The sequence below is a fragment of the Cervus elaphus genome, chromosome 23 (assembly GCF_910594005.1).
Source record: "Cervus elaphus chromosome 23, mCerEla1.1, whole genome shotgun sequence".
In the NCBI taxonomy this organism is placed as follows: Eukaryota; Metazoa; Chordata; class Mammalia; order Artiodactyla; family Cervidae; genus Cervus; species Cervus elaphus.
In genome coordinates, this window is record NC_057837.1 from 65263893 (window position 1) to 65291690 (window position 27798).

General features: G+C 48.0%; 2 protein-coding genes across 9 annotated transcripts in view; both read right to left on the reverse strand.

Moving 5' to 3' along the window:
• The window catches only part of SLA2 (Src like adaptor 2), a 27350-nt gene extending 15669 nt beyond the window's left edge, over positions 1-11681 (reverse strand). The window contains exons 1-4 of one of the 2 annotated variants that reach the window (XM_043884411.1): positions 9973-11681; positions 6938-7071; positions 2368-2467; positions 1920-2006 (exon numbers count right to left, since the gene is read on the reverse strand). In XM_043884411.1, the coding sequence (XP_043740346.1) occupies positions 1920-2006; positions 2368-2467; positions 6938-7028 (278 nt within the window). In that variant the 5' untranslated portion in view covers positions 7029-7071; positions 9973-11681. Of the gene's footprint in view, positions 1-1919; positions 2007-2367; positions 2468-6937; positions 7072-7195; positions 7311-9972 lie in introns of those variants that run through there. The other variant, XM_043884412.1, reaches the window with a different exon arrangement.
• A 1246-nt stretch (positions 11682-12927) lies between these two features.
• Positions 12928-27798, reverse strand: part of NDRG3 (NDRG family member 3) — a 61779-nt gene continuing 46908 nt past the window's right edge. For 6 of the 7 annotated variants that reach the window (XM_043884400.1, XM_043884397.1, XM_043884401.1 and 3 more), the window contains 8 exons: positions 25691-25794; positions 24363-24428; positions 24192-24243; positions 19571-19618; positions 16919-16954; positions 16780-16831; positions 15586-15624; positions 12928-14521 (listed from right to left, as the gene is read on the reverse strand). In XM_043884400.1, the coding sequence (XP_043740335.1) occupies positions 14340-14521; positions 15586-15624; positions 16780-16831; positions 16919-16954; positions 19571-19618; positions 24192-24243; positions 24363-24428; positions 25691-25794 (579 nt within the window). In that variant the 3' untranslated portion in view covers positions 12928-14339. The remainder of the gene's footprint in view (positions 14522-15585; positions 15625-16779; positions 16832-16918; positions 16955-19570; positions 19619-24191; positions 24244-24362; positions 24429-25690; positions 25795-27798) is intronic. The other variant, XM_043884402.1, reaches the window with a different exon arrangement.

Consider the following 27798-nt stretch of genomic DNA (forward strand, 5'->3'; position numbering starts at 1 on the left):
CCTCGGAGTCTCTCAGGCCCCGCAGCTGTGTCCTGGTCCTGGCTCCAGGGCCCTCAGAGGACAATCTCACAGGGTCAGCCCCAGTCTTCTCTGACTGGAGACCTCATTCCCAAATGGCCAGGGTCTGGGGGCAGGTTAGGTGATCCCAGATCCTCTCCTGTCACCCACCCAGTTCCCCCAGCGCCCCTACGCCATTCACTCACATTTCTAAGCCTTCACCTCTCTAAGAATTGTTCCTTTTTTTTTTTTTTAAGTTTAGTGAATATTTTATTTGAACAGTTTAAAGTTTAACTATGTAGCCAAATGGTGTGCAGGTGAACATTTACCCATTATCACTGAAATCTCACTTCCACTGGAGCTTATTTGTGGGTTGAAAGTTTGGAACTAGAATGTTCAAGACATTCTAAAATTTTGAGGAAAAAAATCATGTAGCCCACGAATCTCCATACGTGCTTCTGATGCTGGGATTCTTGATAATTCTGAGCCCACATCTTCCTTCTCTCTTCATTTAATCCCTCACCCATATATGCCCACAAGGGACTTCATTGCCATGGAAAGTTAAAGGAAGTTTTGCAGGAAGTTTTTGGCATACTAGTCCATCTGCGTCACACTGTCCCGAGTCATTCCTGGGTTGTTGCTGTTGTTCAGTGGCTAAGTCGTGTCCAGCTTTTTGTGACCCCATGAACTGTAGCCCACCAGGTCCTCGGTCCTCCACTATCTCCAGTTTGCTCAAATTCAAGTCCACTGAGTTGGTGATGCTATCTAACCATCTCATCCTCTGCCACCGTCTTCTCCTTTTGCCTTCAATCTTTCCCAGCATCAGGCTGGGGGGCCCAAGCAAAGCCTTAAGAAGCCAATTTGATGGAAATGGCTGTCATTGTCTGAATTTTCACAGTCTAAGCCAGAGTCAGGGTTGAGTTGATCCCAAGTAAAGAGAGAAGCTGTGATTCTCTTGGTGCCAGCAGCAAACTTAGCCTAATTTTATAGCAAATAAAACACATCCCTTCATAAAGAGGCTACGAATGAAGTCATGGCCAGAAAGGGGACTGACTCTTAGAGGTAGTCGGTGTCTCCTCAGTTCAAACGTCAGTGTCAGCTTTGGACACAAAACTCTGCCCAGCAGGCCTAGGCCACGGAGAGATGTGTAGGCCAGGTGGGTTTCACCCGACCTCTGTGTGAACTGATTCTGTGAGGGGTTCTCATGTCTCAGGATCAGAGCCAGGCATCCCGTGAAGCTTCAGAAAGTAAGGCCGTCCCTGAGTTCTGAGTTTTCCTCAGAACTGAAGAGCGGCTGTCACAGCGCACACAGGGACACGTTCCTGGCTCCAGGCTATTCACTGCCTTTCTCTCTCGACACAGAATTTGCTCGGGAGTCAGTCTGTCCCTTACTTTGGCAAAAGATAGCTCATACTTTGTTAAGAGACCATGTGTGCCCAAGTCCAGTCATCCCAAGTAAATACCTCTTGGAAGGACCGCCCGAGGAGGCTCCCTGGGGACATTGATGCTCAGCATTCTCCACCACCAGATTCTTGCGTGTGCGTGTGTGCTAAACCACTTCAGTTGTGTCCGACTCTTTGTGACCCTATGGACTGCAGCCTGCCAGGCTCCTCTGTCCATGGGATCCTCCAGGCAAGAATACTGGAGTGGGTTGCCATGCCCTCCTCACCAAATTCTTGGCCACCCTCTAAGGACCAGGCGCCACATCTCCATGAGGCCTTCACGAGCCCCCTCCCCTGGGGTCCCAAGCCTCACAGGCTGACCTAAGAGAGTCAGTTGTTAGCTCCTCTGGAGGACAGGGTCCTGGCCTGATTCTCCACTGATGCCAGCTCTGCTCAGATAAGACTGGGCGTACAGAACCACACGTGTGGGAGGAGACAGCAGGAAGCCCTGTCGAGGCAGGGCCTGGGGTGGGGACTCACCCATGGGAGATTCTGGCCACGTGGATGCTGGGTACACTGTACTCTCTGCCTGAGATGTCTGACAGCACCGTCCACCAGTCTCCATCCCTGGAGAGAGAAGGATGAGGGGGCCCCCTTCTCAGAAAGGCCAGGCCCTGGGAAGTGCTCCTGGGGGATTCATGGGGACCCTCCAGGCTGGGTCCTGTGGCTACCTGTCCCACCTAAGTGTCCCAGGTTTCCCTGCACCAGCCGATCCAGGTACCTCCTGGGCAGCAGATGTCTGATTCAGGGCCCCTCCCCACTGCTTCTCTCTGCAGGAGTGTCAAGCTGTAGACACTCAGCTTGTGTGAGCTCAGAACCAAAGGCCACGCTCTTTTCTCCTGGAAGGGGCCCCTCCCCCCATGAGTGCATCTTTAGGGATTGGGGGAAGGGACAGAGCACCCCACCCAGTGCCCTTGGAAAGACTTACTCCGAGATGATGGTCAACGGCTCACCCAGTCTCAGCGACAGCTCTGCCTGCTCGCCCACTGGGAAACTGCCCAGGGCCACAGCCTTGGCCTGGCTCCTCTCTGGAGGGAGGGACAGAGGCGATCACCTTCTGGCCAGAAGTGAGGCCCAGTGGAGGCTGGGCTCCTCCATCAGTCCTCCCACAGGCACCCGGGGCGGCATGTCTGCTGGGCTCCCAGAGGGTGCCTGGATCTGATGCTTTTCCACAGGGCTGTGTAGAGCCCTAGGGCACCCAGACATCTCCTGGGGCCCCTCAGGGAGAGGACTGGTGCGGCAAGGGCAGTGGGGCTCCTGACTACACCCCCCCCTTTTTTTTTTGACTGTGCGGGGTCTTCGTTGCTGTGCACAGGCTTTCTCGAGTTGCAGCAAGTAGGGGCTACTCTCCAGCTAGTTGTAGTGTGTGGGCTTCTTGCTGTGGTGGGTGGAGTATGGGCTCCAGAGTGCGTGGACTCAGTGGTCGAGGCGCATAGGCTTAGTTGCCCTGTAGCATGTGGGATCTTAGTTCTTGGACCTGGGATAGAACCCGTGTCCCCCGCACTGGCAGGCAGATTCTTAACCATTGGACCACCAGGGAAGTCCCTACAACCCCATTGTTACACAGATCATCATAGGAGATTTTGTTAGAGGAATTCTGCTGCTCAGCAAACTTAAAACTGACAGTTTTAAGCAGGTATTAGCCTGAATTTCTGAGCTCAGCTTCTGAAAGGCACTGATGAGGTGGTTACCAGATGGACCAGCTTTGAGGGGCTGGGAGGGGAACACAGGAGGGTGAGGACTCCTCGAGGGGCCCAGGACATCACCCATCTGGACGGGCACTGTAACTCTGGAGTGCCTGCATGTGGGCAGAGTTGTTCTCTCGTGACTTTTGTTCTGAGCCACAGGCTCAAGTCTGTGCTGTCCCCTCAGAAGTGCAGCCCCAGGCCCGCTGAGACAGGCCTGGCCCAGAGCAGGCGCCCAGCAGGAGCGCGTGGCTCTGTCAAGTGTCCGAGCCATACACTTGCCATATCTTGCTGAGCACCTGCTGTATGCATCATCTCTCTTCAGCCCCATGACACAGCAAGGCAACTGAGGCTCCGCAGGACACTCTGCTGGGAGTCCTTCTCCACCCATGGGCCCAGGGTGGGTGGACTGGCCCGCACAGCACATCTCTGAAAGGCCTAGACTGCCTGGGAGGCTGACATGCAAAGAGGGAGTCACAGAGAAAGAGCCACCCCCACCCAGACCCCCCCCCCCCCGACCCCCCCCCCCCCCCAACCCCAGACTGGTCCTGAGAACACAGGGGCCTTGAGGCCTAACCGTGAAGTTGGAGAGCGGGTGGCAAGCGGCTACCTTTAGCACAGGATGTTCATCCCCTCGCCCCACTAGGGCCCAGACTGTCCCATCTAACTAGACCTCCTGACGCCTGTCCAGGCCCAATTTTACTGAAAAATCCCATCCTACTGAGCACCCTTCACCCACACCCCAGTGGCTCCCCTCCCATTCCTCCTCGTCCCATCTCAGTAGGGGCCTCTGCATCAAGCTATGAGAAGCAGTCAGGGCCAGAAAGAAAGGTTTATGTAACTCATAGATGTTCCTCAGGGCCTGAGAGGCCTCTGTGAGGCCCTCTAGACAGAGCTGGGGCCCCAGGAAGTGAGGGAGGGAGAGAAGAGGACAGACAAGGACCCAGGGGACAGGGCGGGGCAGACTCAGGGCTGGACTCTTTATGGGGGCTGAGGGCCTCCAGGACATGGACAGAGTGAGGCTGAGATTCTGAAAATGGACCGGTTCCTGCATGTTCTCCCAGACCCACGTGGAGATCCCCTTGTTCACCCAAGACTGAAGTCCTCAGAGCCTGGGGCCTGGCCATCCCACGGGGCAGAGGAATGCCTGATGCTCAAATACATGGTGCAAGTAAGTCTGAGAGTGTCCTGCGACAAGAATGGAAGCAGGTGGCCAGAAGGGCCCCTTTCCCTTCTGGAAGCCCTGGTTTTGCATCCCCAGGAGCCACTGAGTTGCACATGCTGCCCCCTGATGGGCCCCCTCCAGTGGCTGAGTCACCTTCATCCGTCACTCTTTGGAGGAAATGAAATGTCCCTTCCCTGACGAGCCCCTCAGCTCACACTCTGAATCAGAGACCCTTAAAACTGTCACCAAAATCTAAAACAACTGTAACTGATGGTTGCTTTAGCTCCTGTCTCGGGGCGATGCCTGCCTTGTCCACAGCTGTGGCCTGTCCTTCCCCTGGAGACCCTGGGAGAGGGGGGTACCCAGTTCCCCTCTGTTCCCACAGGCAGGGAGGGCCCCAGCACACCTGCTGGGGGTCACCCTCTCAGCTGCCTCGCTGTGAGTCAGAGTTGCCTTGGGGGCACTGCCTGTGGCTTGATTCAGAGGAAACAAGGTGGAGGTCTGTGTGGTTTCCAGATCTCTTCCTGCAGGGCCCCAGACTCTGGGTGTACAGTGAGTGGCAAAGAGGAGGCAGCTGCCTGCCCACCAGGTGTCTGCAGGGTCCAGGTGTCGACAACACCTGGATCTGGGATCTGGGGGAGGCTGGTATTAAAGAAGGGAGGATACTGAGCCTTCCCTGGGGGTCCAGTGGTTAGGACTACTGACTTCCACTGAAGGAGGCACGGGTTTGATCCGAGGTCGGGGAACTAAGATCCCACATGCTGTGCAGTGTGGCCAAAAAGAAAACAAATTAAAAAAAAAAAAACAAGAGGAGGATATTGGGGATGCAGGCAGAGAAGTGGAAAGGACGCCCCCGCCAATGTAGAGGACTTCTCAGATTGGGGGCAACACCCGCCAAACACAGACATCCAGACTGTGGCTCTGCACTCTGCCACTTCTGTTTAACTGTGTGGCTGTGTTCTTCCTCCTAGAAGTGCTGATGGTTCTTGTTATCTGTGATGGTTACTTTTGTGTGTCAGTGTGGCTAGCCCACAGTACTCAGATATTGGGTCAAACACTAGTCTAGATGCTGCCATGCTGCTGCTTTTTTTTTTTTTAGAGGAGATTAACATTTAAGTCAGTTGTTGTTCAGTCATTAAGTTGTGCCCAGCTCTTTGCAGCACCGTGGACTGCAGCACGTCAGGCCTCTCTGTCCTCCCTGGAGTTTGCTCAGCTTCGTGTCCATCGAGTCAGTGATGCCATCCAACCATCTCATTCTCCACCACCCCGCTCTCCCTTTGCCTTCAATCTTTCCCAGTATCAGGGTCTTTTCCAGTGATTTAAATCAGGAGGTTTTGAATTACCCTCTACAATGTGAGTGGATCTTCTCTAGTCAGTTGAAGACTGAGAGAAAAAGGCTGATGTCCTTGGAGGAAGAGAGAATCCTGCCTCCAGGGTCCACTCTGGAATTCAGCAGCATCACCTCCTCCCGGGTCTCCAGCCTGCTGACCTGCCTTGCAGACTTCAGACTGGCCACTCCACAACTGTGTGGGGCAATTTCTTAAATTCTCTCTTACACATGTGTGCACACACATACTCTACTAGTTCTCTCTCTCTCTGGGGGCTGCTGACAAATGCATTATCAAAACCCCAAATCAGAAAGTGATGTTAAAAAAAAAAAAGAAAGTGATGTTAGAAAGGATTTGTGGGCTGTTTTAGGGAACAAGAAACAAACTGGGGCTATAGTTCTAACATCAAAGTATTAGATACTGCAGGATATTTTGATGGCCTAATCATCTTAATCATCTGACTCACTGGAAAAGACCCTGATGCCAGGAAAGACTGAAGGCGGGAGGAGAAGGGGACGACAGAGGATGGGATGGTTGGATGGCATCACTGACTCAATGGACATGAGTTTGAGCAAGCTGCGGGAGTTGGTGATGGACAGGGAAGCCTGGCGTGCTGCAGTCCATGGGGTTGCAGAGTCGGACACGACTAAGCAACTGAACTGAACTGAACTGAATCATCATAAAAACAGACATTTTTAGTCAGGACTGCCTTAGAAAACCACAATGATAGGTTCAGCCTATGCCTTGTATGAACTCACTTTTTCCAGGCATCATAGCTCTATTTTGCTTTAAGTATTTCACAGCACCTCTCAGGATAACAGCATCACCATCCAGCAGAACTTTCTGTGCTGATGGAAATGTTCTATAATTGTGTTGTCCAATAAGGTAGCTACTAGCTACATACGGCTGGTGAGCACTTAAAATAAGGCTGGTGTGACTGAGGAGCTGAATCTTTGATTTTAATTAATTTCAGTCTAAACCGAAATAGCAACATAAGGTTAGTGGCTGTGGTAATGGACGGTGCAGCTTTGGAGAGCAGCGAAAGTGGGCTGGTCTGAGAGCTGCAGCTCAGTCTCTGGATAAGCTGAGTTAGGAGGAGAGAAGCCGTGGGAGATGCCTGGGGGCCCATCACACCCTCTGGTTCGCTCCTGTCACCCTCTCACATATTCTAGTTTATCTGTTTTAATGTTCTGACCACTAATATGTACGTTCCCCCAGAGCAGGAACCCTGGCCGTGTGGTTCATGGGGAGGCAAACGCTCAAAGCTATGTTGATACTTCAAGCTGTGTTGGAGTGGCTGCCCTGGGGCCCACAGCCTACCTGCTTGCATGGGCTCAGGATCTTGGTGTTGCACACAGGGGCTGAAGCTTGGGCTTGGAAGGGCTTTCCCCCTGCTGGGCTGACTTCCCATCGTTCCTCAGAAGAACACTCAGGAGCACATCGCCAAGAGAAATCTGAAAGAGATGCTGTGATGGGGATGTGCCACGGCTGCCCGAGCCTGGTGCCCAGACCCCCGCCTCCTCCCGCTCCTGCCCACCCCCCCTCCACCCCACCCTGCCCCAGCTCAGCCCTGCTGACCTCCTGGCCGACACAAGGGAATGAGATCCCTCCAGTCAGGACCAGGCTCCAGCCCCTCCCCACCAGACTCTGAAGGCTTTCTGCAAACCGGAACTTGTTTTCTTTCCATCCCATCTTTTCTATGCTGCAGCCATGCTCCATTCAATGTTTCTGGGCCTTTCCCTGTGTGAAGTCCCCTCTCACTGGCTGGAAGACCCTTTTCCCATTTCCGGCCTGTCTGTATCCCACCCTCCCCAGGAAGTTTTCCCTGAATCCCCCAGCCCTAGCTGCTCATTGCTATGGTTCCTCAGAACCACTACCTGACCTGGGATCACATTCTGTCACCTGGGAGGCAGGGGCCAATGACAGGACAGAGTTCATTCCTTCCAGGCACACCGGGACCCATGGCTAGGTGGGCAAGGGGGATCTGAGGGGGCTTGGGAGCTGGCATGTCTCGCAAGCTTAGCTGACACTGAGTGGCTAGTGTCACTGGGCAAAGTAAGATGCCTGGGAGACTGTATGACACAGTGATGACTTGCAAGTCTTTGCAGGATTGGTTGTCGAACCATTTCCCTCTCTTTGCCTCCATTTCCTCATTTGAAAAAGGGGATAACGACACCCACCATACGGGCCTGAGAGATAACGCGTGTGAAGAGGCTAGCCAGCGCCTGTTTTTCCTTTCTCATACCCTGAATGTCACTTCACCAGAGGCTGTTTCTGGGGACCTTCCCTTGTGTCCCTCTCAGCTCCCTGCTGTGCTCTTCCCAATTTTTAATTATTCATGTACTGGGGTGCTTGTTTAACCAGTCACGATTCCATAGCATGCTGTGAACAAGGATCTACCTCTCCGTTTGCCCATTTCCTCAGCATTTTCACCCACAGATGGCACTTGATGCACATTATCTAAATGGATGGACTGATTATAAGCTCTTCGGATAGGTGTTTTATCCTTAATCTCTAAGCTGTGCCCAACTCTTGCAACCCCATGGGCTGTAGCCCGCCAGGCTCCCTTGTCCATGGGATTCTCCAGGCAAAAACACTGGGGTAGGTAGCCATTTCCTTCTCCAGGGGATCTTGCCCATTATCCTTAGAATAATTTAAATTCTCAGGTTTCCATGGTAATGCTGATTTTTTCAAACAATATATTATTAAGATGTTGCAGGAAGGTGGTTTCATTCTTTGAGACAGTTTCAGTCTTTTCTCTAGAGACAGGACACGATTACAGCAGTGTGGGGACACGGCAGGCTCCATTGTGCCTTTGAACATCTCCCCACCCCTGGGTGAGGACAGCTGCTTGCCATGATTGTGGAGGGGCTCCCATGGCCTCACCAGCCATCCTGTCTGAGGAGTAAAGGTCCTGCTTTAGAGGTTAGAACATTTATCTGTGAAACTATCTGCCGTCTCATGCCATCGACAAGGGGAAAACAGGATCTGTTTGCCCTCCCTCCCGGGGGAGCTCAGGCCCACCCTTAGGGGATGGCTCCTGGCAGCCACTTCCTGCTCAGACTTGGGAATCCTGAAACCCTGGCAGCCCAAGCTGGTGCTGCTGCCTCCTGGGGTCTCTGCTTCCCTCAAGGTCAAGGCAGCTCTTCATGGTCAGGTTTTCAACAGTCCTGCTGGTCCCAGCCTTTCCTTCCCCCTTGGGTATGAGGTACAGACATGGGTTCAGAAAACTCCTGGGACAGATCATGCCTGGCTAGCGCGAGGGCTTAATTCAGACCAACCAAACTCGAGCTGTGTGACCTCAGGCAAAGCAGACAACTTCTCTGAGTCTCATGTGTGAACCTGGGAATAATACTGACGCTACAGGTTGTGAGGAGAAGCTGAGCAGCCCAGCAGGGAGTGTGTGCTCAGTGAAGGTTACTTTCTTCTCCTTGAGCAAGACAGTCACCACAGTTACCAACCACACTAAACCCAGAGGCTTCTTCCCGCAGCAGGTGGGGGTGGGGGCTGGGCCCACGGAGGCAGGAGAACCCTGCACACAGGCTGCCAGCCCCCAGCACTCTGCCGGCTCCCTTCACCTGGCCAGGTCAAGGTCGGGAAGACTTCTGGGGGCAGCCGTGGGTGGGCAGACCTAGGAGGAGGAGGTGGTATTGGCCCAACTTCAAGAGAAAGAATCTAATAAAAACTGTGTAAGTATCTGAACAACTTACTCATGTTAGGCACTTTGCAGGGGCCCAGGCATGGGCGGAAGGAAAGAGTTAAAGACAGCTGAGGTCAGCACATGGCCCACATTGTTTTGATCATCGCACTTGACCTTTTGAGAGATCGGCAGAATTTGGATACCATTCCAAACAGTGACCAGGGCCCAGAGAAGGTGACCTCGAGTCTTCTGTGAGTGTGTGCTTCTGAAGATCATTTCTCAGTGGTGGAGGTAAGTCACAGATTTGGACTGAGCTAAAGGGGAGAACCCCTGCCCTCCCTTTTAGCTCAGAAAGATCAGCTGAAGACCTTTTTGAGAGTAACTGTAGACTCCGGAACTGAACGTGCCTTCAGAGGTTATAATCTAGACTCCTCGTATCCAATGACACCATACAGCTATCGCTGAGAGGGTCCCCACGTCACACAGCAAGTTGGGAACTGAGATGGGACCAGAATGGGACCAGAATAAAAAGCAGCTGGAGGGAACAGCAAAGGGGGAGAGGAGGACCCTCAGAAGCTGCTTCTCACAGCCTCAGCAGAACCAACTCCCCTTTCCCTTGAGCTTATTTTCCAACCATACAGCCCACTCCGTCTTGAGGGGACCATCCTTCCTCACAGTCCCAAGGCCATCGGAAAACACAAACAAGCATACTTACTGGTTTCCTGTCATCAGAGTCTTGGGGCGGGGGCCCAGCTAAGATGCATGCTTTAGCTGAAGAGGTTGGAGCTCTCGGTGGGGTGGAAAGTCTTCTGGAAGTCTACCAACGTCCTTGCTTCTAGGCCACCCAGAAATCTCTTGGCCTGTGAGAGTCTTCAGGGAGCTTTGGGGAGCTCAGCATCTGCCTGTGGTAGCAGTCTGTAGCCCGGGGATGGGATAGGAGCCCTGTGCTCCTCAGAGACCTCTGGGTAGGTGGCCCTGTCAAGTACAGCCAGGCAGGGAACCAGGACCGCGTCTCTGAGCTCTGCTGCAGGGTCCTTGGGGCTCCCGGCTCACATCTGCAGGCTCTGTGGTTCTCACAACCACCCGTTTCCTCTGACGGCATCACAGACCATCAAGGAGCCACCTTCCCCAAGTTCCTGTTTGTGGGGGAGAAGCAGCTGCCGCGTCACGATCCTGGTGAGAGAGGTTTCTCATCTGGCTCTGGGGTTTGGGTCTGTTCTGAGGGACAGAGACCCAAGGTAAATGGGTAGCCAGACTTCCCTGATCGTCACCATCACCTGAGGGGGCTCGCTAGTCTCAGATCCCTGGGACCCTCCCACATCTTCTAAATCCAAGTCAGCAGAGAAGCAGCCCCCAGACTCTGAATCTTCACCACTCCAAGAGATTCCTCTGGCTGGCAAGTATGGGAAGCAATGCCATGAAGGGATGTGTCCCAACCTTTACTGTGTCTAGGAAGCCCTTGGGGATCTTGTTAAACAGTAGATTCTGGTTCTGTGAGTCTGGGTGGGGCTCAAGATTATGCACTGCTAACAACTCCCAGTGGATAAAACCATGTTGACCATCTGGGAGCCACACTGTGTGTAGCAGGACCTGGACAGTGGTTCTTCAAGTGTGGTCCCTAGGCCAGTAGCCTCAGTATCATCTGGGACTTTGTTTCATAGGAGGATTCTCAGGGCCCATCTTAGATCTACCCAATCAGAAACTCCATGGTGGAGGGCCAGCAACCTGTCTTCACAAGCCCTCCCCGTGATCCTTATGATGCATTCCCTAACCTTGAGACTCACTCTGCTAGGATGAAGAATCTCTGATAAAACTGTCTCGGACTGGTGTGCTTAAATCAGTTAATAACATTCAAATAAATTTAAATAAAAACCTCAGCTCATTAGCATCAAAATAATCACACCCACTTGTTATCTCCCCTTTAGGGGGCTTAGCAATCCTGGAGACAGATGCTTTGAATACAAAACTGTCATTCACAGACAATGCAGCCTGTTTTGGGGCCTTGCTGTACCTGGGCTCATGGTCTCCCTTTCTCCTGGGGAAGGATTGTTTGAGATTTAACTCCTGAGGCATGTGGCGTGGAGAGTGGAGGGCCAGAGTGGAAGGCCTCCCCTCTTTAAGAAAGTTCTAACCAGCATGCTAGAGTGGGTGACGGCCCCCCAAGGATGTGGCCTGTGGCTGGGAGGGACCTGATCGCAGGCCCAACCCCCTGCTCTTTCCGCCACACCACTGTGATGTCCATCTTTCCATTTGACAAACAGCCTTTCGCACTGGCCTTAAGGAGCGGTCCATGAGCAGGGAATGACATCTCTGGTCTAAAAATAATCCCACCATATGCTCTCCCGTTCCACTCAGGGAGGCACCTGAAAATCAGAGAGTTTAAAGCCTAGATGTGCTGCTCTATTAGTTTCTTGACTATTTTTAAGTTAGTTACCTCTGGGCCTGTCTTCTTTTTTTTTTTTTTTTAATGGGCCTGTCTTCTCATCCATAAAATTGCAATAGGTCTACCTTCCTGGATCAGAGGAGGGTCACACAAGATGATGAAAGGGCTCGATCTGCAGTGGGTGCTCAATAAAAGCCTTAATAAAACACGAAAATGCACTGATTCTGGAAGAACTAGGAACCTTGTCGAGTAGGTGTCTCTGGCGACACCACCTGACTTTCCTCAACTGTTCTTTGTAAAATGCACTGCCCACTTCGCAGAGCTGCCACAAGAACTGGGTGAGAGAGTTTACGCGGAAAAGCTTAACACAGTCATCGTGTGTAGCGTCTACCTGGCCACTTCCTTACCTCTCACAAAGTATGCGCTCCAACTTTTTTTTCTTATAATATTGAATAGAAAGAAAGAAAATGAAAATGAGAAGAGGATGAGTGTGGGAAGGACCAGCTGGGTGTAGTCAGCTGGGGCCTGACTCCAGGCACAAAGCCAAGCTGGGAAAGAGGCAACCATCCGCACCGTGCAGCGAAGACGGCTGGAGCCGGGCGGGTTCTTAGAGCAGCCGTGGCCGTTAGACCACCTGCAGCTCTGGAACTGCGTGTTGGACGGTGTTGTCAGGAACTCAGCGCGGACACCTGGTCTGCCCACGGGCACTGGTTTTCTGTCCTCTACTAGGAGGGGCAGGGTCAAGTCATTTTACAAGTACCTCCCAGACACTGCGACCTGGGTGTACTGGTAGCCACTGCCCCTGGATCATTTGGAACTGATCTAGGATAGCCACCCCCCTGGAATTATTCTTGGGGGGCAGGGTACAAAGAGCCCCTTCTGGAGAAACACAGCCTGGTCTGTTGGTGGAGCCCTGGCAGGTGGCTGCGGATTACTGCACGAGGGGTGGGACGCGGCAACCACGCACGAAGGGCAGAGCTGAGATGCTGAACGCCTTCCTGAGACCTCAGCTTCTCCTCCATTACGAACCACACGATCAAGCTTCTCATGGTTTTTCGTTTGAGGGGAATACAGGTGTGTCAGGTGGACTCAGGGTTCAATCCCAGCTGGCTTACTGGCATGATGATCTCGGGCAGATGATTAATCCCGGGACTTGGTTTCCTCACTGTAAATGGATGGTGTCGCTGGGTGGATAATCATCAGGTATGTGACCCAGTATGAAGACCATGTACAGTCCCCACCAGAGCCCCAGGAAGTGGCTTGAGAGAAGTCACACCAACCACTGGGTAACAATGAGACATATACAGCTTTATTTCATCATCTGTAAAAAGTCGTACTCCGGCAGAGTGATGCATTCCCTATCTGAGCAGAAAGTGAATGCTATGTCTGAAAAGCCCCTTCCTAGGACTGAAATTGTGTAACCCTGAGCTGACATCTCTGTGCTGTCAAAGCGGGACCCTTACTGGGTGGCAACTGTTTTCACACTCCTCCTGGAGACACTCTCTGGGTGGCTGTGACCCCCTCATATAGCAGCAGACCGAACACAATTCTACCTGGATGGGGTGCCCTTATGGCCCCTTCCCTCTTACAAGAGGGAGTTCACAGGATTAACCTTCTGAGAAATGGGTTCTATCTTTCATTTAGTCTCCATTAAGTCTTCTGAAATCAAGGTTATACTTATAAATCATCATATTGTGTTGTCTGTTCCTCTCTCTCCAGCCATTTCCTCAACATCTATATAATTTTCAGGTCATACTTCTCCCTTCTGGGGGGATGGAGAGATGGAGAGTTCTTCTCCTGGGAGGCACCTCCTTCCGATGTCTGGTGTGTGGCATCGGACACTGCAGAGAGATCAATTTTGCTCCGACAGAGCAGAGGCCTGGAATTTCGTTTTCCACCTTCCTGCGCTAAGAGAGTCTAATAATTAAGCCACACTCATTCCTTCAGAAAAATGCCACACTGCATCAGAATGTCATCGTTCATGGGCTTCTGAGAGAACATATCCCTTCCTTTTATTTATAGGATACATGAATTCAATTGGACAGGAGAAGGTGGCTGGCCACCTGGCCTGCTTCTCTATGTAACAGGCTTCCTTCTGTTGGTCATAATCAACTGTCCAAACAGGAATTACGATTTTCTACCTTCCTCAGATCTGCTCTCTCCTGAAGTCACTTCGCAAATCTTGACCATCGGTAAGGAACCGAAAAAGAATGTAATGGCCTACTCAACCTAGAAACCTGTTCTGCATATTTCTCCTAAAAACACCACTGAAAATGCAAAAAAAAAGAGTCCCTTTCTTTGTTTTTGTCTGCAGAAGCTCTACAAGAAAGCATGTCTAAAATCACAAAAGTATGCACACACAAACACAGACACGCGTGCTCACACACATACGTCAGGATCAAAGAATCTTAGATACATAGTTGGGAAAGCACAGGGAAAAGCTGGTAAGAGAAGATATGGAGATCTGATCAGCTAAAGAGGTTGGAATGTTACAGAAATGGCATGGAAGTGGTTCTTGGTACATACAAAAAGGGGGGTGGGCAGGCAGAGAGGATGATAAATCCAGGATACCAGAAAGAGAGAGTCAGTGGCCATGCAGGAGTTAAAGATAGATGCCAGGTTGCTGGATGAAGTGTTATATTATGGAGTGGCTGTTTGAAGGAGGATGGACTTGCATGGTCCTGGGGAGGAGCATTTGCTTAGCAGGACACCTCCATGGTCTGGTGTCTGTCCAGAACATCAGGGGACTCAGAGGATTCTTGAGTTCCGTCTGACTGATTGCTGGCAACAGATCGGCTGAAGGCACTTTCTCCAGAGCCGATGCTACTTGAGGTGGAGTGGGTTCGGGATCGGGCGAGCCGGGTCATGCTGGCAGATGGGACTGTAAGAGAGAACGGAGAGGACTAGAGGATAGAGCTGTGGTTAAGCTCAGCTAATCCAGAAGTTTCACCAAAGGCTTTACATGTAGCTTTCCCAACCCATCATCTAAGGTGACACCAGGACGAGACACAGCCATCCGACTTTGCTCTAGGTGAGGGGCTCTAGGCAAGGCTGCTTTAATCCTCTGGATCTGGCTGAAATTTCAGATGGTTCTAGTCTATAGCAGAACAATGGGTAAACTAAGTCCAGAGTATAACCTCTTAGCTATGCCCATGCCATCCATACAGTGACTAGGAAGAAGGCTTTGGGAACCCAAACAGGTAACCAAAACCTGCAATGCATGCAAGACTAAACCAAAGAAAGACAAACCACACCACACAAGTACAAAGGTGTTTCGCACACACAGTGCAAGCCCGATATAACAAGACTACCATCCGTGTCCACAGGTGACCCTTGCTACCTGGGGAGGAGACATGTAGGCAGGTGAGGGGCAGGGAGGGCAGGTGGGCCTGGAGCTGGCCTCTGCACAGGCACTGAGGTGCAGGCTGACTGCGAGAAAGCCCACCGGGGGTCTATTTAAGTCAGACGTCTGTTGTGCCACTGCTCTGGCTCTAAGTCCTTCCAGCTTGGCTAGGAAAGGGCCTAACCTGGCCTACCTCCCTGCCTGTCCTTCTAGTCTTAGAAGAAGCCACTCCTCCAGCTGTCATTTCAATGCCGGGGTCAGAAGATGTCAGTACCTGCATTCTCCGGGCATAGGCTCCGACCCTCGTAATTGAGAACCCTGTGTCTGGGAGTTAACTCAAGGATCACTCAGTAGGTGGTGGTGGTGGAAGAAGGGCTCGTTGTGAAGTTTCAGCTGCTGCTGTGACCCTGGCTGTTACAACCCACCCCTTTACTCCTGGGGGATCAGGGCTGGACCGGCAGGCTAACTCTCTCGGGGCACAATGAGCCGCGTTCTATCGGGCTCTCACTGCACAGGGAAACCACGGACATGCTGCGGGCAGCCAGTACAGCCAGGAGAGCATGGCTGGGAGGCGGGCGCGGGGCCAGCATAGAGGAAGGTACCTGACTCGGTGCTCAGGTGACTGAGCTGCACGTACGGGACTGGAAGCAGGATGGACACAGGAAAAGGCAGGTTAGTGACCCAAGAGTGCCAAGTGGTAAACTTGGCTACCTGGCAGACACTGACAGAACAAACTAAGCCAGGGGTGAAGTTTTATTCTAAGGTCCCAGAAAGGAGGGAAGGCCAACTGATGCTTCAATAACATCTCGGACCGTACTTCTCTCAACTAATCAAAGGCAACTGCTTTTCCCTCACTATAAACAGCCAACTTGCCTGGATGAACTGCTTCCTAGGAAAGGAGAGGGACTTCTGCTCCTCCCAGCGAGCCAGAGGGACAGGGGTGTGGGCTCGGTTGGTAGTGGCTCACAGATGGGGATGACACGGCCACTCCAGACGAGACATACACGGGCTGCCTGCCAGGTACAGGGCTGTACCCAGGGGTCCAGCTGCTGCCCAGAGCAGCTGCCCAGGGGTCATTAATCACACTGACACCACAGACAGGAGGAAAATCACCCTACTGGATACAGAGCTCTGTACCTGGCTAGAAGGGTTTTTATCCTTTTTTAAAACTCCAAGAAAGGAGACAGTGAGGATTATCCTGGGACAAATGAGAAAGCTCAGGGGTCTCACAATACAAGAGACCAAGACAGTGGCACATGATAGGACACATCCTTGGATTCACTCTGAAACACTCAGCAAGTTTGTTTCCTGTGGGGAGCAGACTTCACTGATTTAACTTGTTTCTCTAGGCCAGGAGTCATCCATCTAAGTTCAAATGGAAGTAACAACCTCAGATTCACAGCCAGGACTGCCGAAGCTTCAGTGGTTGAACATGTGGACTCTGTAGTTAGACTGCCAGGGTTTGAGTCACGGCTCTGCAGCTGAATTGTTATCCTGAGAAACATGCTTGGCCGCTAAGCCTCGATTTCCTCTTCCATAAAATAGGACTAATAGCAGAACTTACCTTTTAAGGTTAAGAATACAGAGTGCCTGGCACAAAGTAAGTGCTCAGTAAGCTTTAGCTCATCTTTGTATATATGTGCAGAATAATCTTTCATAAAAAATTTTGGTTTCTACTTGACTTCAGCCTGGCTAGCACAGAGGTTACGCCCTGAGAACTGAGCGCTCCTCAGATGCCAAAATGACCCCATTTATCAATAAATCTTGGTTAGAATAGAAAGTTGTATACTACTCACTGTAGCCCATTCCCTGCAAAAAGTACTTGAAGGCCTCGGTGAGCTTCCCAGGCTAGGGACACAAAAGAAGAAGCTATTAATCATTGCACGGACAGAGAGCTGAAATCAAATGGGTGCTTTTTAAAAAAAGTCTCCTTACCTGAACTACTTGGGGTAGTCCACCACAGTCTGCCATCTAGAAGGGAAAAACATGTAAGTCACCTGAGAACTGAATACCCTTAAGGGAAATGCTCTGAATATCCAGGGTCCTGTCAAACAGGACAGAGTCAAATTTTAGGTTCCTTAATTCAATGTTTAACTGCACCCCAGTGTCCATCTTCTCAATGCACTCTTTTTGTTTTTTAATTAATTAATTTATCTTTGGTTGCACTGGGTCTTCATTGCTGCACTAATGCTTTCTCTGGTTGTGGAAAGCGGGGGCTACTCTCCAGTTGTAGAACGCAGGCCTCTCATTGCGGTGGCTTCTCTTGCTGTGGAGCGTGGGCTCTAGGGTTTGTGGGCTTCAGTAGTTGCAGCACACCAGCTTAGCTGCTTCATGGCATGTGGGATCCTCTCAGATCAAGGATTGAACCATATCCCCCCTTCACTGGCAGGCAAATTCTTTACCACTGAGCTACCAGGGAAGTCCGTCCTTAATGTGCTCTTATACACAGACCTAAATTCTAGCAATAACTTTGGATATAATTCTGAAAGATTATTCACTATTTATTAATCAGTAGTGCAGGGCCCGGCTTTCAGGTCCGTGTCAGGAATTTTCCACTCGAGTGATAATAAAGTTAACTACTACCTTGGTTCTGCCTCTACCTGGAGGATTTACTTTCAGAGTCCTCAAGCAGTGTGACCCCTACTTCTCAGGGCACCAAACTCTTAAAAGTTCCCTCTCAACTCTACACTGTCTCCACTTCATGACTAAGGGGAGGTCTACGATCAGGCACTGATGCTGCATTCAGCCAACCTGCTTGGTCAGCCACTTTAATTTCACTGCTGGAAGTGATGAGGCTCTCTCTCACTTCATAAATCTTTACACACTGATTACTGTCATCTGCACAAAAATTTCTAGAGTAGGGCTTTGTTATCATGCGTGGGAATAACCACGAGGGCTTATTATAACTCCAAGTTCCTGCCTGAGGGATTATTATTTAATAGCTTTGGAGCAGGGCTCAAGAACTTACATTTCTAACAAGCCCCGGAGATGCATACTCTGCCAATCCGCAGAGGACGCAGCTTTTGGGGTACAATGGTCAATCACGAGGCCACCTTCTTCCTTCCATTTGTGAGGTTTCCCACACTCACAGAGTAGCGTATCCAGGCACTTTTTAGAAAAGAGACAGGAACCTCAGGAAACCTTCACTAACATGAAAACTTTGAGGCTGGACTGTTATTCTGCAGATGGGAATGCCACAGGAGGCACAGGAATCTGAGGTTAACAAGGAATAGTCAGTTCCCTGAAAATTCTAAGTATAAGATCAGGAACAAACATTTAACCTGATTTAAGTATAAAACAGACTTAATTAGCCCAGGCTGTTATTTTCATGAAGTTTAGGAGTCAAAATATGACTAGAACCAGTAAAACAGTTCTCATACGCAGAGACAGTACTGGAAAGAACTACTTCCGAGCTGGATACCTATCAAACAGAGAATGAATTCCATCACGCTGCTGTGGGATGGGCATTTCTGCCCAGAAATAAGCACACCTGTGGCTACTTTAACGTTCAGTTCTGCACTTTTAGAAAACTGATTCAAACCTGCATTGAAAGGCTAATCTGAAACCACATACCTATAAAAAAAAAAATTCATGTTTCAACTAGTTCATCAATCACCTGGACCCTAGAACACTCTGAGTTTTGTCACATCAGAAAGTTAACCTCATGTTTTATTTCCAGGAACTATGGGCTGCTTACAGTGGCAGCACTCCCCTTTTAACTGCACTTCAAAGAAAAAGGGAAGAAAGCAGAGGTCTTTCAGGCTGAGAAAGCAGCAGTAAGCAACATAAGTTTAGCACTTAAATATACTGTAATACAAATTCAGACCAGGAGGTCAGGCCCTTAAGTATTCCACTGTAGGCTCCAGAAAACGCATCTACTCTCATTGTGACAACGCTACTGGAAAACTTTCTTATCCATACAAGGGAATTTAGCTTATAAAGAATTTCCATCCATTATCTAGTATTTCACAACATTAAATAATGCTTATGAAGTTTTCAATGACACAGGAAGATGTTTACATGTCAAAAAGTTGAGGAAAACAGACACAGGGCTAGAAAGAGCCTATAATCTTAATGATTTAAAAATGAATAAGAGGGACTTCTCCAGGGGTCCAGTGGCTAAGAATACGCTTTCTAACACAGGGTATGAAGGTTTGATCCCTGGTCAGGGAGTTGGGTTCCCACCTACCGCGGAGCAACTAAACCTGAGCACCACAACTACTGAACCCATGTGCTCCACAGCCTCTGCTCCACAGTAGTAGAAGCCCATCCACCACAACGAAGACCCAGTACAGCCCCTCACCACCCAGGAAAAAAACCAATATATATATATTTTTTTTACCAGAGGGTAACCCCTGTGGGTGGCAGGATTAGGAGTAATTTTATTTTATTCTTTCTATATTTCTGTTCTTTTTCTATTTTCCAATTTTCTATACTGAGACTATATTTAGGAAATTTTTTTTTTTAAAAGAGAATAAGGGAAAGAAGTTTTCCTTGTTTCTGGGCAACTATTTCAGAAATAAAGTGATTTGAACCACATATAATTTACTCACTAATGGTTGGCAGTGAGGAAAGGAAAAACATTACCTTTAGCAAAGTTGTATTTACAGGATTCAGGCGAGAATTGCATTCAACCTAAAAAAAAAAAAAAAAAAAACAGAGAAAGACAATTTTATGAACTGCTAAATACAAAATAGCTTGGCACATGGAGGATCTTTCAAGAAGCTCAGCTGGGAGAAACTCAAGTTTTGGTTGAATCAGCCAAAGAAATTACCAAAATAAAAAATGGGAGATATATTTACATGATATACTTTATATCTTGTATTTCTTAGTAGATCTAAAAATCTGGCTAAGTTCGTTTTCTGGATCCGTTACAAGTAGAGTCTTTAAAGAGCTACATTTTGAATCTAATTCCTCCTATGGCTACGCAGCAGCAGGGCAAGTTGCCTCCTTCTTTAAAAAGTGAACTATGGGCCTCACCTGCTGAGGTCCTGAGGATTCCCCAGCACAGCCAGTCCTTATGACTGAGCCTCACACCTCCTGCGCCCATTCCCCAACCCGCCCCTGCGCCCACTCCCCGGCCCTCCCCTGCGCCGACTCCCCGGCCCTCCCCTGCGCCCATTCCCCAACCTTCTCCTTCGCCCATTCCCCAGCCCTCCCCTGTGCCCATTCCCCAGCCCTCCCCTGCGCCCATTCCCCCGACCCTCCCCTGCGCCCATTCCCCCACCCTCCCCTGCGCCCATTCCCTCGACCCTCCCCCGCGCCCATTCCCCAGCCCTCTCCTGCGCCCATTCCCCAGCCCTCCCCTGTGCCCATTCCCCAACCTTCTCCTTCGCCCTGGAGGCAGCAGGGGGACCTCAAAGAAAATGTTCTGGGGAGGTTGTTTAATGGTTCAACAATGTTTTATGGTTAACCTGATCCACTAGATCTCTTCTTTACACATGCTTGCCCAAGCACACATATAAAACACCATGTTAACAGCATAGAATCTAGAGGGGCAAAAGCATGTAACACAAGGCAGAATGTTGTTGTTTAATCACTAAGTCGTGTCTGAGTCTTCTGAAATCCTATGGACTGCAGCCCATCACACTCTTCTGTCCATGGGATTTCCCAGGGACTGGAGTGGGTTGTAATTTCCTTCTCCAAGGGATCTTCCCAACCTGGGGATCAAACCCGTGTCTCCTGAATTGCAGGCAGATTCTTGACTGCTGAGCCACTAGGGAAGCCCCAAGGCAGAATGAGAGTACTTGAAAACTTCACTTCTGAGCTGAGTGAGAACAGAAAGATAAACAGGATTTCTACAGCTAAAGTAAGAAGGGGTGGGCATTTGAAGGCTTCCAGAGTCAGAGGGAAGCAGAAGTAAAGACCCAGGGGGTGCAAGGTGAGTATGCTGGGCATGTGTGGGGTTACAGAGACCAGCATATGGTGTGAGGATAAACTGCAGGGAGAGGGTGAGAAAACTTGAGCTGACTGTGGAAGGCAAGAAGTCAAAGAGGGTTTCTGAGGTGACGGGATGTGAATTGTTTCAGGAAAATAACCAGCAGTGGCCTGTGTGACAGACTGCAGAGGCAGCGAGCCAGTTAAGGAGTCATGAAAATTACCTAGGCAAGAACCAGTAATCCAGCTGAATGCTTAATCTGGGGATGGCTGATGGGTGGGTACTCAAAACTTCTAAAATCAGGGGATGACCTAAAAGCCAGGATCATCAAGTCAGGGTTTTTTCTTTTTCTTATACAAATGCCAATGCAGGCAGTAAACGTACCTGTTTACTTACTACAGAATATGCTCTAAAAGGCAGAATGTAGGACTTCCTTGTTAGCACACTGGGTAAGAATCTGCCTGCCAATGCAGGGGACACAGGTTCAATCCCTGGTCTGGGAAGATGCCACATGTTGCAGAGCAACCAAGCTCGTGTGCCGTAACTACTGAGCCCATGCTCTAGAGCCCATGAGCCACCACTAATGAGCCCCTGTGTCGCAACTACTGCAACCCAAGCACCTCGAGCCTGTGGTCCACAACAGGAGGAACCCATATGCACCACTAGAGTAGCCATGCTCTCTGCGGCTAGAGAAAGCTCGAGAGCAGAAACCAAGACCAAGCCCAACAGAAAAAAAAAAGAAGAAGAAGAATGTAGAAACTTGATCCCTAAATGCCAGGCAAAGTGCTGAGAACATACTAGATATACAATAAGTATCTTCTGGAAGAATGACTCCTAAGTGTATTTAATATAATAAAGCATGCTTTTTCCTTGGTTCATCACTTTGTAATTTCTGTAACTGTGTAAGACGAAGGCTCAGTATCTAGCAGGCCAAGAACAATGGTTGGTTTTTGACATGTCTACTTTCTCCCCAGGTCCAACTGCTAAGACTCCAGTTCAGTTCAGATGCTCAATCGTGTCCAATTCTTTGTGACCCCATGGATTGCAGCACGCCAGGCTTCCCTGTCCTACATTGTTTCCCAGAGTCTGCTCAAATTTATGTCCATTGAATCGGTCATGTTACCTAACCATCTCATCCTCTGTCGTCCCCTTCTCCTCCTGCTTTCCTTTCTCCTCCTCCTTTCCCATCAGGGTCTTTTCCAATGAGTCACTTCTTCACATCAAGTGGCCAAAGTACTGGAGTTTCAGCTTCAGCATCAGTCCTTCCAATGAGCACCCAGGACTGATCTCCTTTAGGATTGACTGGTTTGATCTCCTTGCAGTCTTGCTAAGACTCCATCTTATTCATTTTTGTACCCTCCAGCGCACTGAGCAAATATTTGTTGTTTAGTCACTAAGTATGTCCAACTCTTTTGCGACCCCATGACCAGCCAGGCTCCTCTGTCCATGGGATTTCCCAGACAAGAATACTGGAGTGGGTTGCCATTTCATTCTCCAGGGGAGTCTTCCTGACCCAAGGATTGAACCTGCATTTCCTGCATTGGCAGGCAGATCTTTACTGCTGAACCGCCAGGGAAGCCCACTGAGCAAATAGAAGAAGCTCAAAAAATGATACTGAATGAGTAAGTAAGAATAGCTAGAGACTAGAACTTGTGGAGTTTCTTCCTGCTCTTCCACACATGGACAGCCCTCTAATCCCTACCAATTCAGGGGATAAAAGGCTCTAGCAGGGGAGTTAATTTTGAATGTGTCTAGAAGAGCATCTAGTTTGTGGTACAGATGGCATTTTGAAGTTATTCTCTATACACACTGAAAATATGGAATCAGAAAAAGACCATGTATGTATGGCCAACTTATGCAATCTTGAAAAATAATTGGTAACGTTACTTTAAGTCCATGTAATTTTAGAAAGACAACTCAGCATCATTAGAAAATTCTCATTAAGGATATTTTCTATAAACAATACTATTTTTCTGTGTTAAATACACATGTTCATGAAAAAATGTTTTTGATAGATATTTTATATTTATATTTTATATCTATCAAAAACATGTGTCTCCACCTTTTCAGCTAAAGAAGTGAAGGTGGCCAAAGAAAACCAGATAATTTCATGCAGAAACTTAAGTTACGTTATATATGTGGGAAAGACAAGAAAATGATAACAGACTTATGAAAAACTGAAGGCTTCATGTGTAATTAAAGAAGTGCAAATTAAAACACGTGGGATGCCACTTTTTGACCAAATTGACTACTAATAATTGCAAAGTCCAGTGGTGAACAGCATGCTGTGCAACAGGCACTCTCCTACATTGCCAGCAGCAACACACTGTTGTATCTTTTCTGGAAAGGAATCTGGCAAAAGGCATTAAAACCTTACAAAGGTTTATGATTTTTGACACATTATTTCCATCTCATCCCAGGGAAATGATCAAAAATTCAGGCAAAGATTCTGTATGGATGTTCACCGGCAACATTATTAATGGTGCACAATCATAAATAATCAACAAGAGACTGAAGTTATATAAACAAGGGTATATTTACAAGACAGCATAGTATACAGTGCTAAGGAATCAGGTCCCCAAACCTTGTATATTTAGTATTATCATCCAAACTATGTTGAGGGGCTTCCCTGGTGGCTCAGTGATAAAGAATCTGCCTGCCAATACAGAAGATGTGAGTTTGATCCTTGGGTCGGGAAGATCCCCCGGAGAAGGAAATGGCAACCCTCTCCAGTATTCTTGCCTGGGAAATCCCATGGACAGAGGAGCCTGGCAGGCTGCAGTCCATGGGGTCACAAAAGAGATGGACATGACTTAGTGATTAAATAACAACATCTATATTGAAGAAAAACATGGTGGCTTGTCTTCGGGATCGTGATTTTTTTCCTCCTGTCCTTCTATTTACCAATTTTCTACAATGAACACATAATATTTTTACCAATGTGCTATGTGCTTGAGAAAGAGGTACAGGAAAGTACGCAGGCTCTCAGCAACCTTCCAACCTGCTAAAACAGTTCCAGATTTGTGGTGACTGCAGAAGGCCAAGGCTGTCAGAAATCTGATGATAAGCAAATGGTATTTAGTGGTACTACCTGCCACCGAATGAACTGTACCATTTAGAACAGTCTGGGCACTATTGATCCCTTCTGATGAAACCAAGTGATCAATGAGGAATTATTTTTCCAGAGTGGATAACAAAGCACAAACCTGATATGTATAATCAGAAATAACAAAAACTAGTATCTGCCAACTGTTTCGAGTACATCAGCAGTGTGCTACAAACAACTTACATTTCATCTTACTCAACTTCACAATGTCAGTACATACTTACCACAGCCTCAACTGCGGGTGAACTGTCACCTACCACCAATAAAGTAGAGCACCTGGGGGAAGGCAAACAAGAGGACACTCAGCTAGGAGCACACATACTCCACAGAACACTGGCTTCATCTATCAAAGGCAGGTGTATTTAGCAACTTAGCGGGCAGATCGAGAGACTTACTTTAACGTCTTTGATTTGTTATCATTTTGTCCCAGAATGGGTCTTTCAATCTCCAGGTCTTTGCGGCTAGAGAGACACAAAGGAAACAATGCACGTTTCAGGTAAAGTCATGGCAACTCAGGTTATTTCCTGAAAACTCAAAGGTATCAAAGAATCTGGAAATTATCTTTCCTTCACACCTGACAAGGGAAGAGATTTTATAGCTTTTGTTCACAAGTAGCCTCGTTAGTGGCATCCTGAGTGGAACAGAGAAGGAATAAGGAACTTGGTAGGACACTGAAAGGAGGCAACTTTAAAACTTAACAGCAATGCTGTTGAAATCCTAAAGTCCTAAGCGTCTAATTTTCCAATTACTTTACAGGAATAATTTTTAAAAATATTTGTTTTTATTTTATTTATTTGCCTGTGCTGGGTCTTACTGGCAGCACATGGGATTTTCAATCTTCTAAGTTGCCACATGTGGGATCTGCAGTTGCATCACACAGGATCTAGTTCCCTGACCAGGGCTCAAACTCGGGACCCTGGAATTGGGAGGGTGGAGTCTTAGCCACTGGACCATGAGGGAAGTCCCTAGGAATAATTTAAGGGGAACCTTTTAGGGGAACTATTTTCCTGGTACTTACAGTTTACTGTAGTATTTAATATCCTTTCTGAATTCAGCTAAAAATAAGGAGGCTCTGTAATACAGAGGAAGGAGCTAGAGAGACTGGATTCAAAACTTGCCTTGCTCCTACTGGCTGTGTAACTCTGGGTAAGTTACAGCTGACCCATTTCCTCAGTCTTTCTCCATATAACCAGGAAGCTAGGAGGAGCTAACGTTTTCACTGGAGAAACTGGACCCAAGATAAGAATCAGGCTTCTCTCAGTGACTAGGGGAAATGTGACAACTTTGGAAATACACAAACAAAAGAGAATTTACTACTGTTCACGTTTCACTTCTGCCTGATGACAGAATATCAGCAGACAGAGACTGAATTAAAGTCCCAAACTTCTATCCTTCTATCCTCTACATGCATTTTTCTGTGTCACCCAAATTGTGTGTTTTTGTGTGTTTACGTAACTTTTAGGTCCTTTTGGTCTCAAAACATATTAAAAGTACAACTGGTAGGTGAATATGCCTGAAACAGCATTCAGTTCATTCATTCTTGAAAGCTATTTTCATATCTGTCTGAAAGCTCTTCCTCTTCCACTGTGGTGAAAGTGCAAAAGTAACACCATCACACAACATTGTAAGAAGCAGCTTACTTCCCCTCCTGATTCTCTCTTAAATATCCATTAGCTTCTCAGACCTCGTCTGCATTTAAGTGAAGGAACAGAAACAACTGTACCCGTTGTAGGAACCCAGGAAGAGCTGTAGGTTTTCCTGGTTGATATCTTGGGCAATATGCAGTCTGTAGGTCTGAATCAGGTCCAGGTTGGCCTGCAACTCTTCCTAGAACAATGAAAAGAAGACACAGGTGAACTCCTGAGCTACAGTACAAATCTATCTTGCTTGGTTTGCATTCTCAGTGCCCAAAGCCAAAGCTCCCTGCCCATTATAGGAGACGGGGCAGACCCTAGGGCCTACTAGGCCCCTGGTAGGTTGAACGGCACCATATTCTGTGCTGGATGAGGGCTCCAAGGAGTCTATGATGGAAAAGGTTGGTAATCAAGTCAAGCACAAAAACCTGGGACTATACTGTGAATCCTCTTCTCCACAGCACAGTGGAAACTGCACTCAACCTGGATTCGAGTACTAGATGTAAAACTGAGGTTACCTCACCATTTGGAACCCTAATTTCCTTATTTGTGTTTTATTCATGCTCTGCCACTTTCACAGAGACAGTGTCTTGTCTGTAAAATGAAGATAATAACCAGTTACCCGACAGGGATGTTTTAAAGATTAAATAAGAAATGCTAATATGAACTGTAAAGTATAAAATAAATGGAAAGTAACACTTCTCTAATTAGTCATAAATCTGCATCATTAACTTCTCTATATTTTCATCAATATAGTGGGTGTAATATCTATTTATATACTATTATTTAATAATATACATTCTAGAACTGCATATTATATTCCATTAATATTTTATTGATTAAGTCAATTTATCATTTATTTACCAATATTACAGGGGTTTTTTTTTGAGGCAGTGGAGTTTATTTATAATATTACATTAGTTTCAGGTGTACCACATAGTGATTCAAAATTTTTATAGATTATGTCCCACTTAAAGTTATTACAGGGACTTCCCTGGTAGTGCAGTGTCTGCCTGCCAATGCAGGGGACATGGGTTAAATCCCTGGTCCGGGAAGATTTCACATGCTGGGGCACAACTAAGCCCGTGCACTACAGCTACTGAGCTCTTGCTCCAAAGCCTGTGCTTTGCAACAAGAGTAGCCCTGCTCGCTAAAACTAGAGAAAGTTCCTGTATGCAGCAACGAAGACCCAGTGAAGCCAAAGAGCAATAAATAAAATTATTGTAGAATACTGGCTATAAGCCCTGTATAAAATTCAAGAGAAACAAGAGTCTATCAGTGAAAAGAAAACTTCCCTCCTTACTACCCATTATCCAATGATCCTTATCTCACTGGCTTTATCTGAGGCCACTAGAACCAGTTGCCAGGTTTTTGTATATATAAATATATATGGACATATATGGACATACACATACACCAGTAAATATGGACAATTTTAAGCAGAAGGAAAAGGATTTACACTATAGGAAAAAATATATCAGGGGTAGTGAGAGAGTCAGTTAATCTAAAGCAGTGTGCAAAGTTCACCACCAGCAAGCCTTGTGGAGAAACCGAGGGAAGGAGAACTTGTGTGAGTATTCTCACTACTACATGGGGACAGTGAGCCAAGAGTACAGTAGGAAACTGGCCAACTGAATCAGAGTGTCCCTGAAGCAAAGGGCCCGGGAGCCATTCCAAGGAAACTCGATAAATGAAGATATTAAGAAAAGTGGACAACAAAGGAACCACATTGCAATCAGAGATAAAATGACCTCTACAGTTCCCCCTTCAAAGTCTGAAGAGGAACTTGAGCAAAAGGTTTGAGATAAAAAAGGGGCAGAAGTAATAATGGTATAAAAGGGGTAAAACTGGCTTAAGTGCTAACGGAACTCCCTAGGAAAAGCTGTTATGTGTAAGTTGCACCCCATCACTCACATTTCTTTAGAACACAAACTGTAGTGTGCAGACATACTATTCTGCACTGAGGTTACTCCTTATCAGGACATATGGGGCCTTCTCATTTATTTATAGTTTTCACATACCCTTGCTAGTATAAATGATCATTCTTTTTGACTTCTGCTAATTTAACAGATAAAAAGGAGTTATCATTGTATTTTTATTAGTGAAGATGAGATTATTAATGTATAGTAACCTTATATGCTTCCATTTCAAAGCAGTAAGAGTAATACATGCATTCACTTGTTTAAATTTTAAATGA